Source organism: Rattus norvegicus, chromosome 10 (assembly GCF_021556685.1).
Source record: "Rattus norvegicus strain SHRSP/BbbUtx chromosome 10, alternate assembly SHRSP_T2T, whole genome shotgun sequence".
NCBI lineage: Eukaryota > Metazoa > Chordata > Mammalia > Rodentia > Muridae > Rattus > Rattus norvegicus.
In genome coordinates this window covers 101,661,593-101,684,881 of record NC_141543.1, presented here as the reverse complement: position 1 = coordinate 101,684,881, position 23,289 = coordinate 101,661,593, and the positions used below count along the sequence as shown (strand labels likewise).

The 23,289-nt window shown below is 42.8% G+C and overlaps 1 protein-coding gene across 1 annotated transcript in view; it reads right to left on the bottom strand.

Moving 5' to 3' along the window:
- Positions 1 to 915, bottom strand: part of Map2k6 (mitogen-activated protein kinase kinase 6) — a 114,429-nt gene extending 113,514 nt beyond the window's left edge. Inside the window, 1 exon segment of the mRNA NM_053703.3 lies at positions 793 to 915. Within this exon segment, the coding sequence (NP_446155.1) occupies positions 793 to 808 (16 nt within the window). The 5' untranslated portion in view covers positions 809 to 915.
- Between the last annotated feature and the right edge of the window lie 22,374 nt (positions 916 to 23,289).

Below are 23,289 nucleotides of genomic sequence, written 5' to 3'. Positions count from 1 at the left end.
GCGCACAAATAACGCTGCTCACCCCCTAAAGTCCTCCCCCAGGCGCAAAAGCATCTTCCAAAGGGCCAAACACATTTTGAGTCTTCACCTCTGCAAGCAGTTGACACAAAGTACAAAATCTCGGAAAAGCAAGACTTTTTTTTTTTTTAAATAATACACTGCTCTCCACACTTCACCTTTACTTCCCTTAAAAATCAAAAGTTGCCTAATGTCCAAAGCGAAATCAATAAAAATGTAAGCTGAACGCTGGCACCGCAGTGGTTCCTTCCCCCAAAGAATATAAGATCACAGAAATTTCCTACTAGTTTAGGGCGAGTTTTGCCTTTCATCTTCACCTCGAGACTTTTCAAAAGTTTGGATTCCTGTTGCACACAAAATGACTTTGAATATGCGTGCATACTAAAGAAATGAACTATTATATAAAGCATTGCACACTTAGACGCTACCAACCTGCTATATCCCTCCTGACTGTGCAAAAGGCAAAAAGGCTCGGTAATCCTAGCAGAAGAATGCAAATAATGTCAATGCACAGCTGAGCTGCAAGCCCTGCCTTACAGGAACTCTCTGTGTCTGCAAAAAAAAAAAAAAAAAAAAAAAAAAAAAGAAGAAGAAGAAGAAGAAGAAGAAGAAGAAAAGAAAAAAAAAAGACTCACACTAAACAGGAAATGCAACTGAGCTGTGGCAAACCTCAAACTTAAAAATGCAATCGCCGGGCGAAAATTGCATCCATGCATTCATGAATGCATGCATAAGCCTTTGCATTTTTTGCAACTAATGCAAACAGGCTCTTACCTTTCGACTGAGACATTTTCCCCTTTCCTTTGATGGGGGAGGGGAGCACAAAAGACTTTGCCTTGCTTCTCTTCTGTAGCTAGTTTTGCAACAAAGATGCAAGCTGCAGGCGTGCAATCTTCATGCAAGTGGAGTTTCTCTTGACCGATGCAGCAGATGGACTTTCAGGGAGTCAAGATGGAATTGCACACCTTGCAAAACAGTCTGGAAAGTGATTTTTCCCCCAATTGCAACGTTAGGGAAGGCTGTGCTGCAGCTACATGATGGGCCAGGGCTGGCAGCTAAAAGCTCCAAACTTGGAACTGAGTATCTTAGTGCGCAGACGTCCTTCCTGCGAAAGGCGCGAGGCCTGCTGGGTAATGTAGTTCTCCTGTAGAGTCCACGCGTCTCTGATTTAAGGAAACGTGCTCCTGTAGGTGGCTGAGCCAGATGACTGACTAAGCGCGACAGAGATCTCAGATAAACATCAGACATACACTCTTTAGTAAGGGAAGGGTGACAAACAGCACGGTTCACGAAAGAAGGCTTTTTGTTTGTTTGTTCTAGAAAAAACCCTGAATCAACAGTTTAGAGAACACAGGGGTAGCTAAGGCGCTTTTGACACCCCAGACTAAGGTCTAATTGGGGGTTCGACGTGTTAATTTTTTTTAACCGGCTCAGTGTCTGTGAACTGTTCTGCCTATAGAACCGTTCACCCTGACGCCTCATTTCACAACAAACATTTTTCTTGAATGGAGATTCTGGTGGTGATCTGGCCCTTGGAACAGCATACAAAGTTTTATTTATTAAGAAGCGATCCGGGTCAATTCTTTTCAAGAAAACTGAAATCCAATGCTGGATAGGGCCGAGGGAGAGAGATTTAGGAAGTTTCTCATTTCTTACAGGGTTAGACAGGAAATTTTGTTTCTTTTTTTTTTTTTTTTTTTTTTGGTTCTTTTTTTCGGAGCTGGGGACCGAACCCAGGGCCTTGGAAATTTTGTTTCTTATATATCAAAGCCAATTTTAATCAAAATTAAGATTTTTTTTTTTAACTCGCCTGAGGCAGGCGGGGATGAAGGAGAAAAGTCCCTGGCCTTGAGCAGGAGGGGCGGGGGTGGAGGTGGGGCAGTAACCTTAAGTGAATAAAGTCGACTATCTTGAATGTTTTTCGATACCATCGAGAGATGTTTGTTGGGAGCCCGGAGCTTGCCAGGCATATTCCAGGGCTTTGGATTTTCCCTTTTTCCTGCAGTGCTCGAGGCTAGAGCTGGGCTGTTTTTTTTTTGGGGGGGGGGGGAAGCCTCTCCCCTTCACTAGGAATTTGGAGATGCAAGCCTTCTCCGAAAGGAATAGAAAAAAATCTCAGCCTCTCCCACCCCACCCAACCCCCTTTTTTCCCTTCATTTTGAAGCAGGGAGCTCCGGTTTGGCTTCCATTGCACCTAGTAGAACACCTTCTGGAATGTTCTTTCAAGGCAAATAGGGAGAGAATGATGGCTTCGGGCATCTGGTTTACCGAGAAAGCAATGCTAGGGAATAAGGGCCACCTGTCCATTCCTGGGACACACAGTTGACTTCTAAGCGAGCCCAGCGGAGGTCAGAATTTACCTGGGGTGAGGGATTTTACAAGGCTTTAACTGTTTGGACTTTATTCCAAAGCTCATGGGAGGAGGTAAACAGTTTTGAAACCGGGAACTTAATCAAAGCGTTGCTTTAAGAATGTAAATTTCCCCCGTAGTGATCTTGGTGGGTAGGAACTGGGAGAGGCCAGAGATAGGTCAGGGCAATTGTGGAAAAGCCACAGAGCCACTCTGAGAGAAGATTCATGTGTGATGGCTGCTAATGAAAATGTCTGGAATTGTATTAAGAATTCTAGGAAGCCAGGACTATCTGAGTAATGCCGGAATCAGAGAGAAGGCCACCATGTGTCAGCTGCAGATCAGCTTCTCCCACCGACACCCCCTCCCTTCGGTACCGGAGATTGAATCTAGAGCCTAGGCATTCCAGGCCCGAAGTCTACCACTAAGCCACAGCCCCCTCTCTTTTTTCTTTTTGAGGCAGGATCTAGCTGAGTTACCAGGTTGGCCTTTGAACCCAGTCTGCAACACAGACAGGGTCTGGATTTGTAATCCTCCTGCCTCTGCCCCATCCCAACACCAGTTAGCAAATCAGCTCTTAAAATAAAAATGCATTCAATTACTTCCACTGACCTTTGCTGACTTTCTTTCAGGGTTGTTTTTGTTTGTTTGTTTGTTTTGTTTTGTTTTTTGTTTTGTTGTTGTTGTTGTTGTTGTTTTAGTCTTGAGATCTTACCTTGGCTGGCTGGCTTAGAACTCAATGTGTAGAATTTGCAATAATCCTCCTGCCTCTGTACCCATGAAGTGCTGGGGATTATGGGCATTTCCCACAATTCCTGGCTCCCTTTACTGACGCTCAGAAAATTAATCAAGGCAAATTCGCGTACAGAGGGGCAGCATCTACCTGTGAGACAGCAGTTTTCTGTTCCATGTGTTCGGTTGTAAGGACTTCCTTTTATCTTCTGTCTGTCAGGTCTAGTCCGCGCTATTCCTTCTTCTACATATAGGCAGGCTTAGAGCCTCCTCCCCCCTGAGAGTCTCATTGAACCAGGACATACATGTGTGTCAATCCATTTCAACACACCCCCACTTTCCTTCGGAAACAATGCTAAGAACACCTGCTTCCTTCGGGTCCCGAGATAGCTTCTTGCAGACTGGCTTAGCCTGAACAACCACCTAGAGAGCTAACCCTTTGTATTGTCAACAACCGCGCTGCTCTTTCACGAGCCCGGCCTTATTTATGAAGAGAGTTCTATTCTCTGGTTAAAATTATTTAGTGTGCACACAATTATTTAGTGCGCAGACGGACGTGTGTCTGCATGAGCACATTCGTATACACGCCTAGCACGGAGCACATGTGAAGGTCACGGGAGGGACAACTTAGCAGGAATTAGTTCTCTCCTCCCGCCATGTGGGTCGCTGGAGTCAAACCCGGGTCATCAGACTTAATGCTAATTGTCTTTTCCCGCTGAGCCATTTCTGCAACCCTAGAAGAGTTCTAATCTCAGCTGGTGCGGCGTGCATCCTGCTGTCATGATTTGGCATGATCTTTTGTCTGCATAAGCGCACACGAGCTACAGCTGGTAAATGGAGCGCGGCCTGCGAATCGATCTGCCACTCACTCTCCACAGAGACAACGCGAGGGTCAACAGGCACTGGGCATCTGCAAATGCATGTACGCAAAACACCCTTTCGCCACAAGCCAACTGAACCATAGACTGAGAAATGACAGAGTGGGCCATTTGTCTTATATCTCCTGGTTTCCGAGCGAGCTGCTGGAATGACGGAGAGTTCAAGCCCCCTTGAAAAGGTGTGAAGAGGAGGTTCTTCCCTTGGCGTAAAAGGGCGCCTTCCCCCTCCCTTCTCTGCATGGTCAAGAAGCTGTTCCCCTTGTTCTGCCGGATTGCTGTACTGCGCAAAATCGAGAGAAAATTCCGGCAGTTTCTTCACAGGTTCAAAGAGGGTTTATCTTGGGATTTTTCCCAACTTCAGATCCTTCTAAAAGGCAAATCTGACAAGTTCTGCTTATATTCAGAACCAGTACCCAAACTTCTTGGTATAGCACCATCGGATGTTCGATGCCTGAACCTACATACTCCCGGGTTCATTTCTCATCCCAGGCTGACACCTTCCGTACCCAGGAGAAGGCAGGATTTCTGGCTCTTTTGAATGTATTTGCCCCTCTGCCTGAAAGACTCGTTCATGAGCTGATGGTTCTGATTTGTCCTTGACCACTCTCAATGTGTTCTGCATATCGAGGGGGTCCCTTCAAGCACCCTCCCTGTGAATTGGGTGCACGTTCTAATTCTGTAATACCTCGCACGTGGATCTTACCCAAGTCTCATCTCTAGAGCTGACAAGTGTTTCTTACCTATGTGTCTCCACGGGAGGCTAGAATACTAAAGATCAGAGACTTGACCAATGTCCCTGATCGTCTGTGCGCAGCACAGCATTGCGCACACCTTGCACTCCAAAACCTGCTGGAGTCCGGCCTGCATGGAGTAGATGAGGTAAGGACCTGTAACTTTGGCTATCCTGGAATAACTACATTCCAGCAATAGCGTTAACACCTCTGGGGAACCCAGAACACCTGGAGAAACACCTATTCTGTCAGGTTGAAAGTGTGGAATTCTTGGAAGGAGGCCCTTAGGTTAGGCCATACTGGTTTCTGAAGCTGTTATTATAGACTTACAGGTTGGTGGGGGAGGAGGTAGCATGAGTAGCAGGAACAATCCATAGGTCAGGGAAGGCACCTGCTGTAACTTAGTGTCAATAGCTGTCGTCAGTTTGCCTCCTGGGGAGGTTGGGCAATACGTGCCTTGTAATACGGAAGACTGGGAGAGGCTAGCATCTGCGAGACAGGACTAAGGAATGCAACCAGCATACCACAGTACACAGGAAGTCCCGCCCTCAGCCAAGAACTATCTGGTTCGAAATGCCAGTGTGGCGTATGGGAATTGCTGGTGCAAAGCATGAGAAGTCACTCTTTGCTCTACGTCAGTTCAAACCGATGCCTTTTGGTAAGATGCAATTATTTGGAGGTGAGAGATTTAGGTTCTAATCCTGGCCACAGACATGAGTTGTGTCTTCTGAAGTAGATCCTCCCGCCTTTCTGCAATTCTTTGGGTCCCAGTGTCGAACATGGAGGGTTAGCCTACGGCCCCTGAGATTTTGGCATTTCATGGCTCCCGACTCACCTGACTATTGAAGCCACTAATGATTTAAGAAGAACTTTTTTTTTTTTTTAATTAGCTAAATGTCTTTCTATTCGGTAATTAGAAGGGTTCCTGATCTCTTGTTTGGCAAGGCAAGGGATAACCATCCTAACAACGCATCTTAAGAGATGAGACAAAAAAATGCTCCTATGACATTTTGCAAACTGGCCTCCCAGGGAGCAGCACCGATTTAGCGGAAGTGTCTGCTAGATGTCAGGAGCACGGGAGAGGAAGGTGGTGAGGTGAAAAGCTGGGAGTAGAAGGATCAAACGCGAAGTATGATAGAGAGAGGCCTACAGGGGAACTCGTTTAGACGTTCGATTGCCTCTGTACAGATGTCTTTGAAGATTTTTGTGCAGATGTGTTGTCTGTGTGTATGTATGTGTCGTGAACATGGGTAACTGTGAAGGCCAGAAAATGGGGTCTGACCCCCAGAAACTGGAGATACAAGTGATTGTTGGCCAACCAATGTGGATGCCAAAAAACAAAACTTGGGTCTTTTGAAAGAGCAGCCTTGTTAACCACTGAGCTATCTCTCTCCTTCCCCTTGTAATTAATATATGTTATATATCATATATTATATATCATATTGTATATTATATATAATATCTATGACATGTGTGACTATATGTCATAAAGATCATATATAAATCACACACATACATACATATATACCTACCTACAATTATGCATACATTTTACGTAAAACATCCTAGGGAATGATGATTAGTGGCAGAAACCTTGTGTGGCACAGGTATACCTGTAGCCTTACCTTGTGCTCTGCAGTCTAATTAACATAACATTCTCATTAGGGTGTGAATTTACGTCTCACCAGCTCCGCATAGTTCAGTCCATGGCTCCTGCTTATTCTGGTCTCCATTTGGTGCTCGTTTTCCTCTCCATCTAAAACCACCTCTCCTATAAGGGTGTCCTTGATGATGCCATCCCTCTATCCTGTTTTAAGAGAATCCTCTCCAATTAGTTCTAACTCCACCTTAGTTCTTAGGAGGCATCTATCCAGTGAGACGTACACTTACCAATATCTCACAGTGATTATACTGCATATAAACCTTACCCTTTTTTAAGATTTACTCTTTGTTTACTTATGCCTATGTATGTGTGCCTGTATGAGTTTATGTGCAGCACGTGTGTGGAGAGAAGCAGGGAAGCCAGGAGAGGGCATTGGATCCTCTGGAGCGGAAGTTACAAGCTATCGTGAGTAGCTATCCATTGTAGGTGCTAGGAAATAAACCAATGTCTTCTGCAACACCAGTCAAGTGCTCTTAAACACTGAACCATCTCTGCCAACCTACAATGCTAGCCCACTCCTTTGGGAAGTCATCCTCACTGGACTCTTTTTTAACCCTTGACTCTAAGCTCAGCTGCAAACTCTCACATGTTCATGAGGTCTTTCTGAGTTGCCACGGAGACAAAATATAATACTCAGCTTATATTCGTTCATCCAATTGTGCTCATGCATTTATTACCTAATAAACTATCTATTAACTTACCTAATAATGACTATCTATTAGCTTAAATTGGCCATCTTCGTTAAAAGTTAAATAATGCTTGCATAGGGATTTGTTAGAAAGTTAGTTGTGATATTTAGTTTAAATATTTTAAGACTCCTATAATGATTCTGGTTTCAAATTACTGTGAGTTTTCCTTCATAACTGGCCGTGCTTGAGAAATACTGGCTGGCTACTCAGTTCTCATCTGACTGCATTTGAAGTGTGTGTGTGTGTGTGTGTGTGTGTGTGTGTGTGTGTGTGTGTGTGTGTTATGAATATTGGATGTTACCTAGCAACTCAGAAGTCATGTAAAGCTCCAATATAATAGGATTTTTAACCTTTACTCCCAAATCAGAGTCCTGGATAGGAATGTTATCCTGAGCTGACAAACAAGCAGTTATCATTTCTAGGAAGGTAAAGTGTAAATTAATCTACTCTGCCATGAAACCTACAAACATTTCAGGGTGCCATTTGTGTGGAGTATAATGTGTTTGCAAGTAGAAAATATTCCAAATCATTAAAAACCAACACAGGCCCCTCAGAGATTTCTAATTCTGTCCAAGGGGGAAAAAATGGGATCAAAACTTCTGCAATATGCTTGTTTCGTTTCCTCCACCCAATGCCTGATTCTTGCTTTTCATATGGAATTACATGCACACATGTACACATATACTAGACACATGTATGTCTAAGTTAGGGTTCCAATGCTGTGAAGAGATACCATGACCAAGGCAACTCTTACAAAAGACACATTTAATTGGGGCTGGCTTATATTTTTCAGAAGTTCAGTCCATTATCATCATGGTGGGAAGCATGATATTGTGCAGGCAGATGTGGTACTGGAGGAGCAGAGAGAGAGAGAGAGAGAGAGAGAGAGAGAGAGAGAGAGATATGAAGGGAGCCAGAAGAGACTCTCTTTCACCCTGGGCAGAACTTAAGCCTAAGATCTCAAAGTCCACCCCCACAGTGACACACTTCCTCCAACAAGTCCATACTTCCTAATAGTACCACTTGCCATGGGTCAAACATATTCAACCCACTACAATTTATATATCCATGTATATATATCTGCATAATTTTCTCTCTGATACAGTACTGGTAGGTAGCAGTCTCCTTCAAGATAGAACATTCCATCTTAACAGGAAAGCCTGTTAAGATGCAAGATATTCTACAAGTGGGGGGAGGGTGGGAGTGAAGGGGAGGATGTGAACCATCCAAGTCTTTCAGAGAAGCTTATTAAGACTTAATAAGAGAAGTGAAACATTCTAACCTTCAGGGAAGCTCCTTAAGTTTTGGAAGCAAACAACTCAAAAGTTCCAGGAAGTCCCTGAAACTGATCAAACTCACCAATACCCTCCTTCCCCAAGCAAATATTAGTATTAAGGAAAGCTGGGAAACTCTCAGACTGGCCAAGGTGCCTGGAAGAAATACTGTCCAATCTGTCAAGCTTCCAAATTTTGTGTAATAAGCTCCAGGTTTCCAGTTTCCATGAGTCACTATCTGTGTTGAGGTGGGCTTTCAGAGGTTCAGCTGTCTTTGAGTCATTTCTACTCTTAAAAATAACACCTCAGGCATACTCCTGTGAGTAACTCAAATATAATTCATTGGCTCACCAACTTGAACTTTGGTGATATTCTTATATAGTTCTGTCCTCCTTGGCTCCCTATGTAAATGAGTCCAATGTTTGTTTACTTTCCTTAGGAAATAATATCACACAATAAATACTTATGAATTTCCTACCAGAATCTAAGCCCTGCTCTGTCTGACTTCAGAAAAATGAGAATAACCTACAGCTTTGTTTTGTTTTTTAATGATAGTATCTAAATCTGGAATCTCTATGACATAGACATTTGATGTTCCTTTGCAACATACCAAATCGATTCCACACTTAACTCGTCACTCCCTTGAGCTCTACAGGACAACTGCAAAGGAATTGCATACTGTCCACCCAAACCCCTAAATATCTCAACCCTGTAACTTTTTCAGGGAGGGTGCCCCCACAGCCTCACCCTGGTGCTTCATCTTCCTTTAACCATGAAGACAGGGAAGATTCATTGTGGCTCCCTTTTCAGATGTCAAAGGTATTTTGCCAGCCGAGCCCACATTAAAAGGCCGAGAATGGCAGTGCATGTTTATAGATAGTCACAGTGCTGGAGAAGGAGAGACAGGTAGCTGAGATCTGCTAACTAGCCAGTCTATCAGACTTAGCATGAACACACACACACACACACACACACACACACACACTCATACACACACATACTCATACACACACATACTCATACACACACACACTCATACACACACACATCCATACACACACACACACACACACACACACACACACACACACACACACAACAGAGCTGACATCTTTTTATCTAAGGAACCAAAGGGAATATAAATTGATGTATTATAATCAATGTGTTTTATTCTACCTTTTAAAATAATAAGACTTTGATTAAGGTCTACACTTTTGAGAGATAGAGTATGGATTAGGAAAGAAGGGAAGCATGGTCCCTGGTGAGGACGTCATAAAGTCTTCTGGGTACTGCACGTAGCATTTCTGTACTAAAGACACTAAAATGGATTGCCCCGCAAACCCTAGTTTACCATCCCTTTATGTGGTTGCTTTGACTTTTTCCAAAAGCAGATGCTTGTGAACCACCCTGTGGGTACAGGAAACTGAACCTTCTGGGTCCTTTACAAGGACATCCAGGACTCTTAAAACCATCTAGCTATTACTCCAGCCCCATTTGGTACCTTTTGATATGAGCTCTAAAATGTACCTTCTTTAAGCTAGGGGGGGGAAACGGTGGCCTGTTGAGTCATCTTATTACAGTTTAATGATACGACTTCATCTCATGACCAAGTAAGTCCTTGGACAAGACACTGTGACGACTCAGTAAATACCATAGTTTTTGAGGGTGAGTCAGAAGTCCTGATGCAGGACATAGTGTCACGCCCTTCAAGCCTCCTTGGTCTGTTTACGTTGATATTAATAGATGGTTCTGGGCTCCATTCATAGACACGAACTATTCCGGTCAAGCTGACCTGATGCACTTTGTTTAAAAAAAAAAAAACTATTAAGTATTCTGGGAAATTTCTTAGGTAGATGTCCTATTAAAGATATAGCGAAAGGTATGAATGTCTGCAGAAAGTTAAGCTATTTGCACTACAGTGGTACACAAATAGCATAACAAATTTTTCGTAAAATCACTTCCTTTGGGCTAATATCCAGAGGGTATATTTTGTAATCGACAGTGTGTGTTTATGCCAGAAAAGCTAAAAATGGTACTGATTTTTTTTTTAATTTTACTCTTCTTTCTTAAGATTCGTTATGTTTATGAGTGTTTTGCCTGAGGGTATGTTCATGTAACACATGTGTGCCTGGTACCCACGGAAGTAGGCATGTGCACACTAGTGAATCTTCCCTCAGAGGCCAGAGGCATCCACCTTATCTCGCCTGGGGCTGAGGTTGCAGGCAGTTAAGAGTTGCTCGATCTGGTGCTGGGACCTGAACCATGATCCTCTCTCTGGAAGAGCAGCCAACGCTCTTAACCTCTGAGCCACCTCTCCAGCCCCTCCCTCTCAGCCCCTCCCCACTTCTTTAAGATATGTCAGCTAATGCTTCGATTTCTACACCAAATTTAAAAAAAAAAAAGTGAGTGTGATCTATCTTAATATATTACACAACCGAGGGATGTTTTATAAATATTATGTAAATATAAAGTATTTCTTAGGCACTATTTGAAAATGTAAAAGTATCCTATTAAGGTGGTCTTCCCATCAGCCATAAAAGGTAACGTTGGACTGGAGAGATGGCTCAGCGGTTGAGAGCACTGGCTGCTCTTCCAGAGGTCCTGAGTTCAAGTCCCAGCAACCACATGGTGGCTCACAACCGTCTGTCATGGGATCCGATGCCCTCTCCTGGTGTGTCTGAAGACAGTGACAGTGTACTCACATACATTAAATTAATTAATTAATTAATTAATTAATTAAGGTCAGCAGCATGACCTAGATACGATGTACATCGAAGTTCTGCCTACAGTATAAGGAGAAAGGTTGCAGGGCCACTTTCCATTTAGCATTCTTTGGAACTCTATCCTGAGGCCTCTTACTAGAACTTTTTGGAACAATGCAAACCACCAAGGTAAAAAAGTACATTCTGCTGCTCATCCTGTATCTTTAGCTGCCTGCTGTTTTGGTCAGTTCCGTGGGAGTCAAACCGATTCTGATTTTAGCTTGGTAGAGTGAAGGAGCTGTTCAAGTTTGTTCTGTTTTATTTTTAGTTTTTTTTTTTTTTTTTTGAGACTCTGTCCGTCTGTGTGTGTATCCCTGGCTATCCTGGAAGTCACAGAGATCCACCTGCCTCTGCCACCCCCACATGCCCCCACGCTCACACGCCCACACCTCCACACCCCACACCCCACACCCCACACCCCCACAGCAGTGCTGAGATTAAAGGCATACAGGACCACCTACCAGCTTCATGTTACTTTTTTTTTTTAATGTGTATGCTTAAGTACATGGTAGCTGTGTTCAAACACCAGAAGAGGGCATCAGATCCCATTACAGATGGTTGTGAGCCACCATGTGGTTGCCGGGAATTGAACTCAGGACCTCTGGAAGGGCAGCCGGTGCTCTTAACCACTAAGCCATCTCCCCGACCCCTCATGTCACAATTTTAAATAACCTTTATATGAGGATGACCTCTAGCCAGTAATAAGGTAAAATAGCAAATCATTACTGACTAGACTCTTTTCTATCAAACTGTCTTCAGAAAAACAAAGGCTTTGAAAATAGGATTAAATAACATCAAACTGGATGTTACCAAAATAATAATGTACTTTCCAGTCCGGACGCAGACCTCGCTCAGTTGTTTCAGGTTCAAGCATTTACATAATCAATAGGCATAGGCTTTTATTTGTAGAGTTATTTTTTTAATGTCTGTCTCTCTGTCTCTGTCTCTCTCTGTCTCTCTCTCCGTGTGTGTGTGTGTGTGTGTGTGTGTGTGTGTGTGTGTGTGTGTGTGAAGTGTGCACAAATGAATTCAGTTGCCCAAGAAGGCCAGGAGGAGCATTAGATCCCTCTCAATCTAGAGCTAGAGGCTGTCGTGAACCATGCGATCTGGGCGCTGGAAATTCAACTGTGGTATTCTGCAAGAGCAGTGCTCAACCTGAGCTGCTGAGCCATCTCTCTAGCCCCGGTGCGGATTTGTTTCCAATCGGCACCAGAGAGCTAAAAGATGTAATTTATTGGCTGATAGTGACAGTGTATATAATATGTTTGGGGGGAGGAGTATTTTGAGTCCATTTTTAGTTAGTTTTAACAATGTGTGCATGTTGCGGGAGTGAAAATGAGGCTAAGTACACATAAGGTGCCCTTGGAGGCCAGAGGCCTCAGATCCTCCTAGATCTGAAATTACAGACAGTTGTGAGCCGCCTGACACAGTTGCTGAGAACCAAGCCCTTATCCCCCTCAAGACAGTGCTGTGTGCTCTTAAGCACAGAGCCCTCTTGCCACCTGCCTCAAGTCCATTTTTAAAATAAGGAGTTAACATGCATTGCATGAAAAATTATTCTGATGTCTTCTGGATAATTTTTTTCTTCCTCAGATATTCAATTTTAAGTGGGAAGAGTAAATTTAACCGATAAGGCATAAGCCTGTGCTGGCTTTTCATCTCTTAACTTATGGTTGCTATGGCTTTGGGCTTAGCAAATCACTTTCCTATGCTTTGTTTTACATCACCTTTGAAAAGATATTAGTGATAGGACCTACCTCTCCGTGTGAGAGGAGTATTTCGAAGCACTAAGAAAGGTCGCTGGTACTTGTGTGTTCCAAAAATCCTATTGAGAGCTTTTCCCCCCTTTGTTTTGTTTGTATGTGTGCTTTGCATGTATGCATGTCTGTGCATGGCTTGTATGCCTTCAGAGCCCAGAGGAGGGCACTGGGTCCCTGGAACTGGAATTTCAGGCAGTCATAAACCAGTATGTGGGTGCTGGGAATCAAAACACAGGCCTTCTGCAACAGAGTCACGCTCTCCAGACCGGCTGGTGAGGGTTTTAACTCTGGGTGTAACTGTGTTGCTTGGAACCACACTTCCTTTCTTGAGAAGGAAGGCATTTGATATAGAATGTGCATATCTGTATCCTATCAAGGAAAAGGGAGGAGGGAAAACCTCTTATTTTAAAGCCACAGGAAAGAAAACTCTGAAACTAGAATGTAACTACCAATTTGAAGAAATATGAATAGAGACGCTCAGACAAATGGGAAGAAAAAGAAGGAGAAATATATATATATATATATATTTGATATATATATATATTTGATATATATATATATATATATATCAAATCAAAACACTGTTGGATGCTTGCTTAGAGGAAATGGAGACCATCTGGAGAAAATTTCATTCCACAGAGTGAAATGGATTTTAAAAAAACAAGGACTAGCTAGGGTTAATGAATCACATAGGCCTTGGGCCACAGGGTGTCAGAGCTGAACAAGGCATACAGCAAGGCCCTGGTGGTGGTTAATGAGGGGAGGAGAAAGTTGTCCCAAGCCTATCAGCAGGACTTAGGATGTGGTTTTTTACTAAAGGAATAACAATATTTGTGATCACCTGAGGATCTTAAGGCCTTAATGCTGTGAGCTTCTGGCTTACTTACCCTGCCTCTATATCTATCTTTCTTTCTTCCTTTCTTCCTTCCTTTCTTTCTCTCTCTCTCTCTCTCTTTCTTTCTTTCTTTCTTTCTTTCTTTCTTTCCTTCCTTCCTTCCTTCCTTCTCTCTCCCTCCCTCCCTCTCTCTCTCTCTCTCTCTCTCTCTCTTTCTTTCTTTCTTCTTATCAAATTAACTCTCTGACATCTTCATTCACGTGTAACATGAATTCTAGTCGGTGTTCCCTCCCATCCCTGTCAATCCCCTGCCCCAAACCCCTTGCCCACATTCATGTCCTTTTTTTGTTTCATTTTTGGGACCAATTGAGCTGAACCATGGCTGTCTGTTATAAGCAGGGGTTCTGAGCTATGCACTGGAGTTTGGCGGGCACAGAGCAAGTACCCAGCTGAAAATGGTGATTTCTCCCTCTCGCCAAATCTTTCAGTAGCCAACATTTCAGCAGGATGGGCCTCTCTAAGTACTTCGTATGGCCGTTGAATTTGCATCTGTCCTTCCTTTGTAGCCATTACTAGTGGTGGGTTCCTTTTTGATATTTAGCTTGTCAATTAACTTACGTTAAGCATATTTTAAAATCTTTTAGATGGGTTTTTCCCACTTTCTTTCTTATCTAAAGGACAAATAGTAGAGGGATGTTTCATTATTAATCGAACGGCAAAAACCTTTCATTAGTGATCAATGGAGTCTGTATTTAAAGTAATTGTTTAATGTCTGTCCAAAGTGATCCACATAATATGTTTCGAATTAAACAGGGCAGGAGAAGAACAAGAAAGTGGGGGGGAGGGGGACTTAGATGGTTTTCCTTTTAGCTAAATACTTTGCTTTCCATCGCAGCGAGTTTTAGGAATCCTTGAGGAAGTTGGATGTGGTGGCACTTGTCATCTCATCACCTGGATGGCTGAGACAACAGAGTTTTAAGTATGAGGCTAGCCTGGGCTACATATCAATAGCCTGCCTGTCTCTATATGGAAATTGAACAGCCTTCCCTCTTTGTATTAAGGGAAGTCAATCATAAACAACCTTCTGTAAAAATATGCAAAGCCTAAAAGCTTAGAACGTATTATACTGAAAATTTTTACATATTCAAAAAAATTTTCAAAGGCCTAACCTATGCTAAGCAGAACATACATGCTGCCACATTTTTCAGAAATGTCATTAGTATTTCCTCTGGTTGCTATGACTTCTAAAGCCAGGTTTCTAACTTCAAGGAAAAATGCACATACATTTAACCATTTACTTATTTATTCTGGTCAACTTATTTTAGGAAGTATTGGTTTTGAAAAGATAACAAGTGAAAAAAATTAAGATTTCATTTTTCAGGATGCCTGAAATTCCATTAAAGACATATAAGTTCCTGCAGGGCTAAACATCTATCAACAGGGCTGGAGAGATGGCTCAGTAGTTAAGAGCACTGACTGCTCTTCCTGAGGTCCCGAGTTCAAATCCCAGCAACCACATGGTGGCTCACAACCATCTATAATGAGATCCGATGCCCTCTTCTGGTGTGTCTGAAGACAGCTACAGTGTACTCATATACAATAAATAAATCTTTAAAAAAAAAATCTATCAACAACCCCCCCTTCCAAAAGTGAACTGAGCCTTGTCTCTGGAAAACGGTACCTAAAAAAAACAAGATCACCGGAGGGTTGGTGAGGCCCTACAGTGGTTAGAGTCGCTCTTGCAGAGGACCTAAGTTTGTTTCCGACCATCCATGTCAGGGACCTCACTACGGCCTGTGACGTCAGCTCTAGAGGATCGGACACCTTTTGGCTTCCACAGGTACCTGCACACACACCCATTTAAATAAAGTTAAAAATTAAATAATCATTCCTAGAGAAAATGAAGACCTGGAGAGCGATAACTCTCAGTGGTGGGTGGTGTTCCAGTCTCCTTTTCCATCCATTTTATAGTACTGCCTTGGATGCAGAACGACACCTAATGTAAAATCGTCTTTCAAGTCGCTGTGTGCACACATTCTTCGTTCTATTTCTGTGTTCATTGGAACAGACAATTTCGGTGATGCACTTGAAATACTCCCGGAACAAAGGCCAATTTCCCTGAAGGTTATGAGCACTCTTGAGTTTTACAAACACAGAGGGGAGGAAATCATTTCCCTGTTGTTGTAACATTTACATAACCAAATGGGCCAGGTTTACAGTGTCCCCAGGATGAGCCTCAGGAAGCAGCCCACTGTGTGTACTGATTTTATTTGGGGATTCACAGAGTGGCTGTAAACAGTTCCCAAGGAGCATCGACAGCAATAAGTAACAGTGAGCGAGCTTTGTGGATTGCGGAGGGCTGAGAGGATGTGGGCCTTAGTTCAGAACGTGGGTTATCTCGGTTCTTCTCCCGAAAGCAAGTATGCTATTGGCCTGTTTATCTTCCTTAGCCTAGGTTTGGGGATCAGAGCGCGAATCTGTGTGCACTCTGACTGCAACCAACCACCTGTTTTCTTCAAATGGAAGTGAGAAGGTCGCCTAAGGACAATGCATTAATCCCCTTGGCTTCGGGTAGCCGTTTGCTTGTTTTGTTTTACTTAGAAGAGATGCTTGGAGCTTTGAGTAGAACTGCCTTCCATTTGGACCCGTCACGTGACTCCACGTGACCCCACCCAGACTCTTAGCACGCTGTGCAAACACACAGTAGTAATGTAGGAGATTCCAAAGTTCAGAGTAACCCTGAGCCTTGGCTCCCTCTGCCTTTCTCCGGGGATGTTTACACAGTGACGCCGGCTTTAATTGCACCAATGGTGTCTTGCAGAACTGAGTCCCTAGACACAGGCAGGAGCAGTGTTCGTGTTTAAAGTGTTCCTAACCGCCTGGTAAATAATCAGACGTGCAAATCCACGTCTCACAAGAAGCGCAGCCCCTGCACTGCGGCTTTGCTTCCCTTTTCGTGTAAATGAACCTGCAAGGGCTGAGCCCAGAGACTGGTTGTTTTGTCTGCTGCACAAATTTCCCCTGAAGTTCCTCCACGGTTGGGGGCGCAGTCCTGCCTAAACTTGCTTCTGTCACATTCCACACCCAGGGCAGAGTTCTGCATGTGGGAACACCATGCCCTTGCCCGGGACCTTGTTATATAACAGCCATAAATGCTCTGGTGTGCCTGTGTAAAAGCTAGGAGGAAGAGGGGAATGAAAAACTCAAGTTTTGAAGCCAGGTGTGGTGACACACAGAGCCGCAGTGCCAGCAGCCAGATGGCTGAGGCAGAAGGATGGAGAGTTTGAGGGTAGCCTAGGCTACACAGAAAGACTCTTGTCTCCAAGTAAACCAACAACGACAAGAAAAAAAAAAGTCAAACTAAGCCTTGAGTTCATTTCTACCCAAAAGAAAGCGTTGGGGCACTCTCTAAGTGTGTAAGCTCTGGTGTAAGGCAACTTCGCCTGTTTTACTGAACTCAGAGCACAGAAGGCAACCAAGACAGAAAAAAGGGTAGACGCTCTGAGTGCAGAAAATTATGGCCGGTTGAAAGTTTTTAATAATCTCCTTTTTTAAATTAACTGATAGCTGGATTCTAGCTGCTAAGAGACCAACATGCTCACCCAGGTATATCAGACCAGTTGTCGCATTCTGTGACTGGATGGACTCTTTGGTTGGGGGTGGAGGTGGGGTGGAGTGAGAAGAGGCCGGTAAAGGAACAAGGACCTAAAGTGAAACTGCGAGCAGAAATAAAGTCTGAGTATAACTCCACAGATTGGCCCAACAGACCGAGAGGGAAAATACAGTCACAGAGATCTGACAGTCAGCCTCTTTAGTTATTCAAATGCTGTTTTCATTGTTCATTAGCTCACTGATTCATTTATTCATTCATTCACTCGCTGATTCATTCATTCACCCATTTGTTCACTCACTGATTCACTGATTCATTCAGTCATTCGTTTGATCTGTTTTGCAAGGAAGATCAGAATAGGGATGAGAATGGACCTACCTATCACCTTTGTCGACCTTTTTCTTCTGAAGTCATGTACTTTCTTGTGTTGTAGATAGAAAGACTTTTGATTGTAAAATCAATTTTAGATAGCTATAGATACTTGGTAGTCACAGCAATTGTTTTTTCTTGGAGATGGATTTTGGGGCTTTGGAGTACAGCTCAGTTAATCCTCATCACTGAAGGAGGGAAAAAGAAGAAAAGAAAAAGAAAAAGAGAGAGAAGCAAAGAAGGGAGGAAGGGAGTGAAAAAAGGAGGGAGGAAGACATCCTATTTTGACAGTCTAAGAAGCTATTACCATCAATGCTATAGCCTTTGGTCATAGAAAAAAATAGATAAAAATATTTTAAAAATAAGGGTTGGAGAGATGGCTTAGAGGTTAAGAGCACCGGCTGCCCTTCCAGAGGTCCTGAGTTCAATTCCCAGCAACCACATGGTGGCTCACACAGCCATCTGTAATGAGATCTGGTGCCCTCTTCTGACCTGCAAGCATACATGCAGACAGAATGCTGTATACATATATACATACATTAATACACACACATGCATACATATATTCATATACATACATATAAAATAAAACATACATTTTAAAAAGCTAACAAAATAAAGTCACAGCGAAACATACCAAACTCTTTAGGGTAGCCATTAGCAAACATAAGCAAAGCCAAAATAAAGAAAACAGAGCTGAGCATGGTGGTGTGTACTCCTATGGCCTCCAGTGCTCTGGAGGAAGAGGCAAGAGGGTCATAAGTTCAAGGACAGCCTGGCTGAAAAAAATATGACCCTGTTTCAAAACAAACAAAAAACAACAAAACAGAAAAAGCACATGTATAGTTCTAAGTTGATAGAACTCAGCCGTAGATCCAGTTCTAAGTTGACTCTTAACCGAAAGCAAGAGCTTGAAGAATATTTGTGTTATCTGTATTGTATCAGAGTCCAATGACTACGGGGGGAGGGGCAACTAAATATTAATCTGTAAGAGAATGGATAGAGGAAAGAGGGTGTCTGTGTACAATAAAATATTATTTAGCCTTTTAAAAGAATAGCATTCTAATGTAAGCTACCACATGTATAAAATCTTGAGAGCATTTTGCCTTCTGGAAAAAACTAGTTACAAAAATACTCCGGTATTTATTTTCTGTGCAGTTGCTACCATGGTGAAATAGAAATAGAAAATAAAATGGTTTCCATGAACTAGTGCTAATAAAAGGGAGGTGGGGAGACTTACTGTTCAATTGGTATAGTGTTTCAGTTTTATAAGAAGAAAACTTTAGAGAGATCAGTAACAATGTACAACAAAATGCATATTGTGGAGTGACCCCCATATTTCTTTTTAAATTTATTTTGAATATTTATTATTTGTGTGTGTGTGTGTGTGTGTGTGTGTTCATGTCCAAGGAGGTCAGAGGGATTTTAGCTCCCTGAACCAGAAGATCCAGGCAGTTATGAGCTGACTGATGAGGCTTTGGGAATCAAACTCAGGTATTCTGCAAGAACAATGTGTGCTCTTAACCACTGAGCCATTTCTTTTTTTTTTTTTTAAGATTAATTTAAATTAATTTATATATTTTATGTATCTGAGTATGTTGAAACTGTCTTCAAATGGCTGTAACGGGCATCAGATCCCATTACAGATGGTTGTGAGCCACCATGTGGTTGCTGGGAATTGGACTCAGGACCTCTGGAAGAGCAGCCAGCACTCTTAAGCGCTGAGCCATCTCTCCAGCTGAACCATTTCTTCAACCTCAGGCGCATATATTTCTATACTTGGTCCCAGTTAGTGGAACTACTTGGGAAGGTTTAGGAGGTGTGGCCTCGTTGGAGCATGTATGCCACTGGATGTTGGCTTTGAGGTTTCAAATCCCCCCTCCCCCGCCATTCTCAGTTAGCTTTCTCTGCCTCATGCTGAGAGGAGATGGTAAGCTCTCAGCTACGGGCTGGGCTGCTTTCTCCCGTGATGGTTGTAAACTCTAACCATCTGGAGTTGTAATATCCCAAATTGAATGTTCTCTTTTTACAGGTTGTTTGGGTCATGTTGTTTTGTCACAACAATAGAAAAGTAACTAGGACACATAATAAACAACACTACGATACTACAGATCTACAGTCAGAAATCAGAGTCTTGGATGCTAGTGCTCCTCCTCCCCCCGGTACAGGACCTCAGCTGATTGGCTGGCGCCACCACAGAGGGCGGGTCTTTCTATGTCAGTTAACCTAACCTACAAACTCCCTCAGTTACCCAGAAGACTTGGATCCCAGGTGATTCTTGAGCTCATCAAGTCGACAATCGGCGCTAACCATCGCACCTCCCATGGCTCATCTACTGAGAGGAAAAACTAAAGTCTTCTCGTGACCCCAAAGCGGCTCACAGCACTCAGCGTTTCACCCATACCAGTCACCTTGACACTCCTTGAAATCCACGTGCACTGATCTGTGAAGGTTTTCCTATCATTTTCTTCTGCTTAGAACCTCTCCCTTACCCAGATAGCTATGCAGCTTACTTCGTTATTCAAACCTGTGTTCTGTCACAGGGAGACTTTCTTTGACTGTTCAGTTGAAAGGCACACCCACAATCTCCCTGGGTGTGTGTGTGTGTGTGTGTGTGTGTGTGTGTGTGTGTGTGTTTTAAAGAAGTTTAAACAATTATTTGTACATGTGTATGTCTTTGTATATATGCCACAGACGTGCATATATACAAGGAGGTGAGACAATAGTCTGAGACTCCCTGGAGCTGGACTTCACAGGCTATTGTGAACCAACCAGCTGATGTGGGTGCTGGGAACAGAATTTGGGTCCTCCACACGAGCAGCACGTGCTCTTAACACAGAACCATCTCCAGCTCCTGAATTGTCCTAGACAAGCTAGACAGAATAGAAGCGAGTGCAATACGGTGCCTATGGTCTAATCAAGACACACACACACACACACACACACACGATAAATAAATAAATGAACAAACAAACAAATAAGAAAGAAAGAGATGTATGGCATACAGATAAAAAAAAAAAGGTAAAGGTTTGTGAAGCTTGCCGAAGGGCTCTGTGCTGAGATGTAGGGAGGGACGCTACTCAAGAGCCTTTCCTGACTGTCCATCTCCAGTCTGTTTTTTAGCCGCAGAGCCTCTGCTGTACAAATGTACCCTAAGCGGTGATGTCAAGCCTTGTTCCAGTGACTCTTCATCCAGCACACCTCCATATGCAGGGTGGAAGTGCATTTTATCACATGATCAAGGTAGGTGACTCAAATCTTAGCTTCCTGCCCAGACTTGCCCGTTGCTATTCTCCGGAGTCCTTCCCTCTGAATAGATTAATGGAATATGGGGCAGATGAGTCTATTCAACTACTTTTAAGTATTTTAGATTTGTTGATTTGTGTGCGGATATTTTGATAGTTTGCCTACATGTGTGTAAATGTACCGTGTGCATTCCTAGTAATCTGGGAGGTCAGAAGAGAGTTGTGAGTGCCCTGGAACTGGAGCTTCAGAAGGTTGTAAACTTAGCGTGTAAGTGCTAAGAACTAAGCATGGATTCTATAAGTGCTTTTAACCCATTAACGAGCCATCTCTCCATCCCCATTCAACTATTTCGAAAGGTGGCTAACCCAATCAAGTAGACCAGAATGGTTGTTATAACCAAGATTCAAATGACTAGAAAGTATGATATAGAATTGTATCTCTATATGACTATTTTCTATTTACTCAGCAAACAAATGGTCCAATATTAGGTTGATTGTTAAAGTCAATGTTTAATTGAATAGTTCTGTAATTGGAAGCCTAAGAGTTGTGCTAGTCCTATTACCTCTTCGAAAACCCTGTAGAATACATTTTCCTCTCCACTAAAGAAAGTGAGCCAGGCATGGTGAGGCACACATTTAATCCCAGCACCAGAGATTGGCAGATCTCTGTGAGTTCCAAGGCAGTCTGATGTAGATAGTGAGTTCTAGGACAGCCAGGGCTATGTAGAAAGACCCTGTCTCCAAAAAATAAAAGAAAACAGAAAAAAGAAAAACCTGGGCAACTTATTGCACGTGGAAAACTCAAGGACTGAACCGAGTTCTTTCCAAAGCCAACCAACGGTTTTTTAAGTGTATGAATGTTTGCCTCCGTGAGTGCCTTTGCAGCACGCATGCGCAGTGCCCTCAGACGAGGACATCGGAGCCCCTGAAATGGAAGTCAACAGTTTCTGAGCTGCTGAGAATCAACCCTGAATCCTCTGTGAGAGCAGCCAGTGTTCTGTGTCACTGAGCCACCTCTCCAGCTCCTACTTCTTAACACCACTGTGCACGTCTGCCCGCGTGCAACTTAGTTCCAAGATTTCATCGCAAAGCTACGTAAATCCGAATCGAAGAAATCCCTTTCAACCAAACATATCGATACTTGGATGGCAACTTGGATACCACCAGGAATTATGATTATTCAGAGACACTTGTCTGGGCGATTTGTAATTGTATTCTAAACTCATTGAAATTAATAAATCAACTGGTAACAGTCTGAGTTCAGCGCGTCGACTCGGGCAGGTGCACGGCAGGCATGGTATCTAATTGCAGAGTGAGCTTTTGTAAGGACAGAGAATCTGAAAGGCTTTTGTCAGCAATTCCTGAATCCCAAGAAGCAGCTGACAATCCTTTGAAAACCACCCTGGGGTACGAAGGATCCCATTTTATATGAAAATGCAAAGCAATTGGATTTTTGCGGCTGAATCCGTGTACAACTCTTTTCACTTATTTCTTGATGCTAATCTTGGTTTCTCGCAACTCTGCAAAAGTATTGGGGAAGATGGGAAAGAGCCTGGGAGATGATATACAAAAGAGAATATTTTTAGGCTAAAGAAAAATGTTCGATCACAAACTCATCTAAGTCTAATGAGTTGTTTTTCCAATTGTGAATGCCTGGTTTTCCATTTTTATTTTTAAAATATCATTTTAATTAATTTTTTTGATAATGTAATGCCATGTTTTGGTCATATTCACGTTCCCTTCCCTCCCTCCTTTCAGATCCTCCCAAACTCCTTTACTTTCCAAACATGCCCTCCCTTTTCTACCCAGGAAGTTCGATTTGTGCCGCTTAGATACTCTTAGGTGTGGGGCCAACTCTGGAGCATGACTGACTGACCTACCAGGGGTCAGCCCCTTAAAGAAAACTGACCCTCCCTTAGAAGCTATCTGTTGCAATAGGTCCTCAGACCTCCCCTTTCTCACGGGATTTCTTACGTTCCCTCCAAGTATATACAGTCATTTGATGTAATTAAGCCAAGAGAGGTATATAAAAGTTTGAACATTTAAATGCTTATGGTTTCAACATGAAATAGCAACATAGGAACCACTCGTGAGTAACAAAAATATTGGCTTTTTTTTTTTTTTTAGTGTTCAGATAAAGGATGGGTGCTGGGCTGATAACAAGATTGAAAAGATGCTCCTTTATAAATAAGTATGAATGCTACTGTAATTAAAATATTAAGCTTTCTTGAATTCTGTATAAGACAAAAAACAAAAAAAAAAAAAAAAAGGAAATGAAATTGAAGGCATTGGTGAACTTCACACGTTTCTTCACTACGAAAGAAGTCGTCCCCTGAAATATGTCTGCAAGGTTAACAACAGCAACAGAAAGAA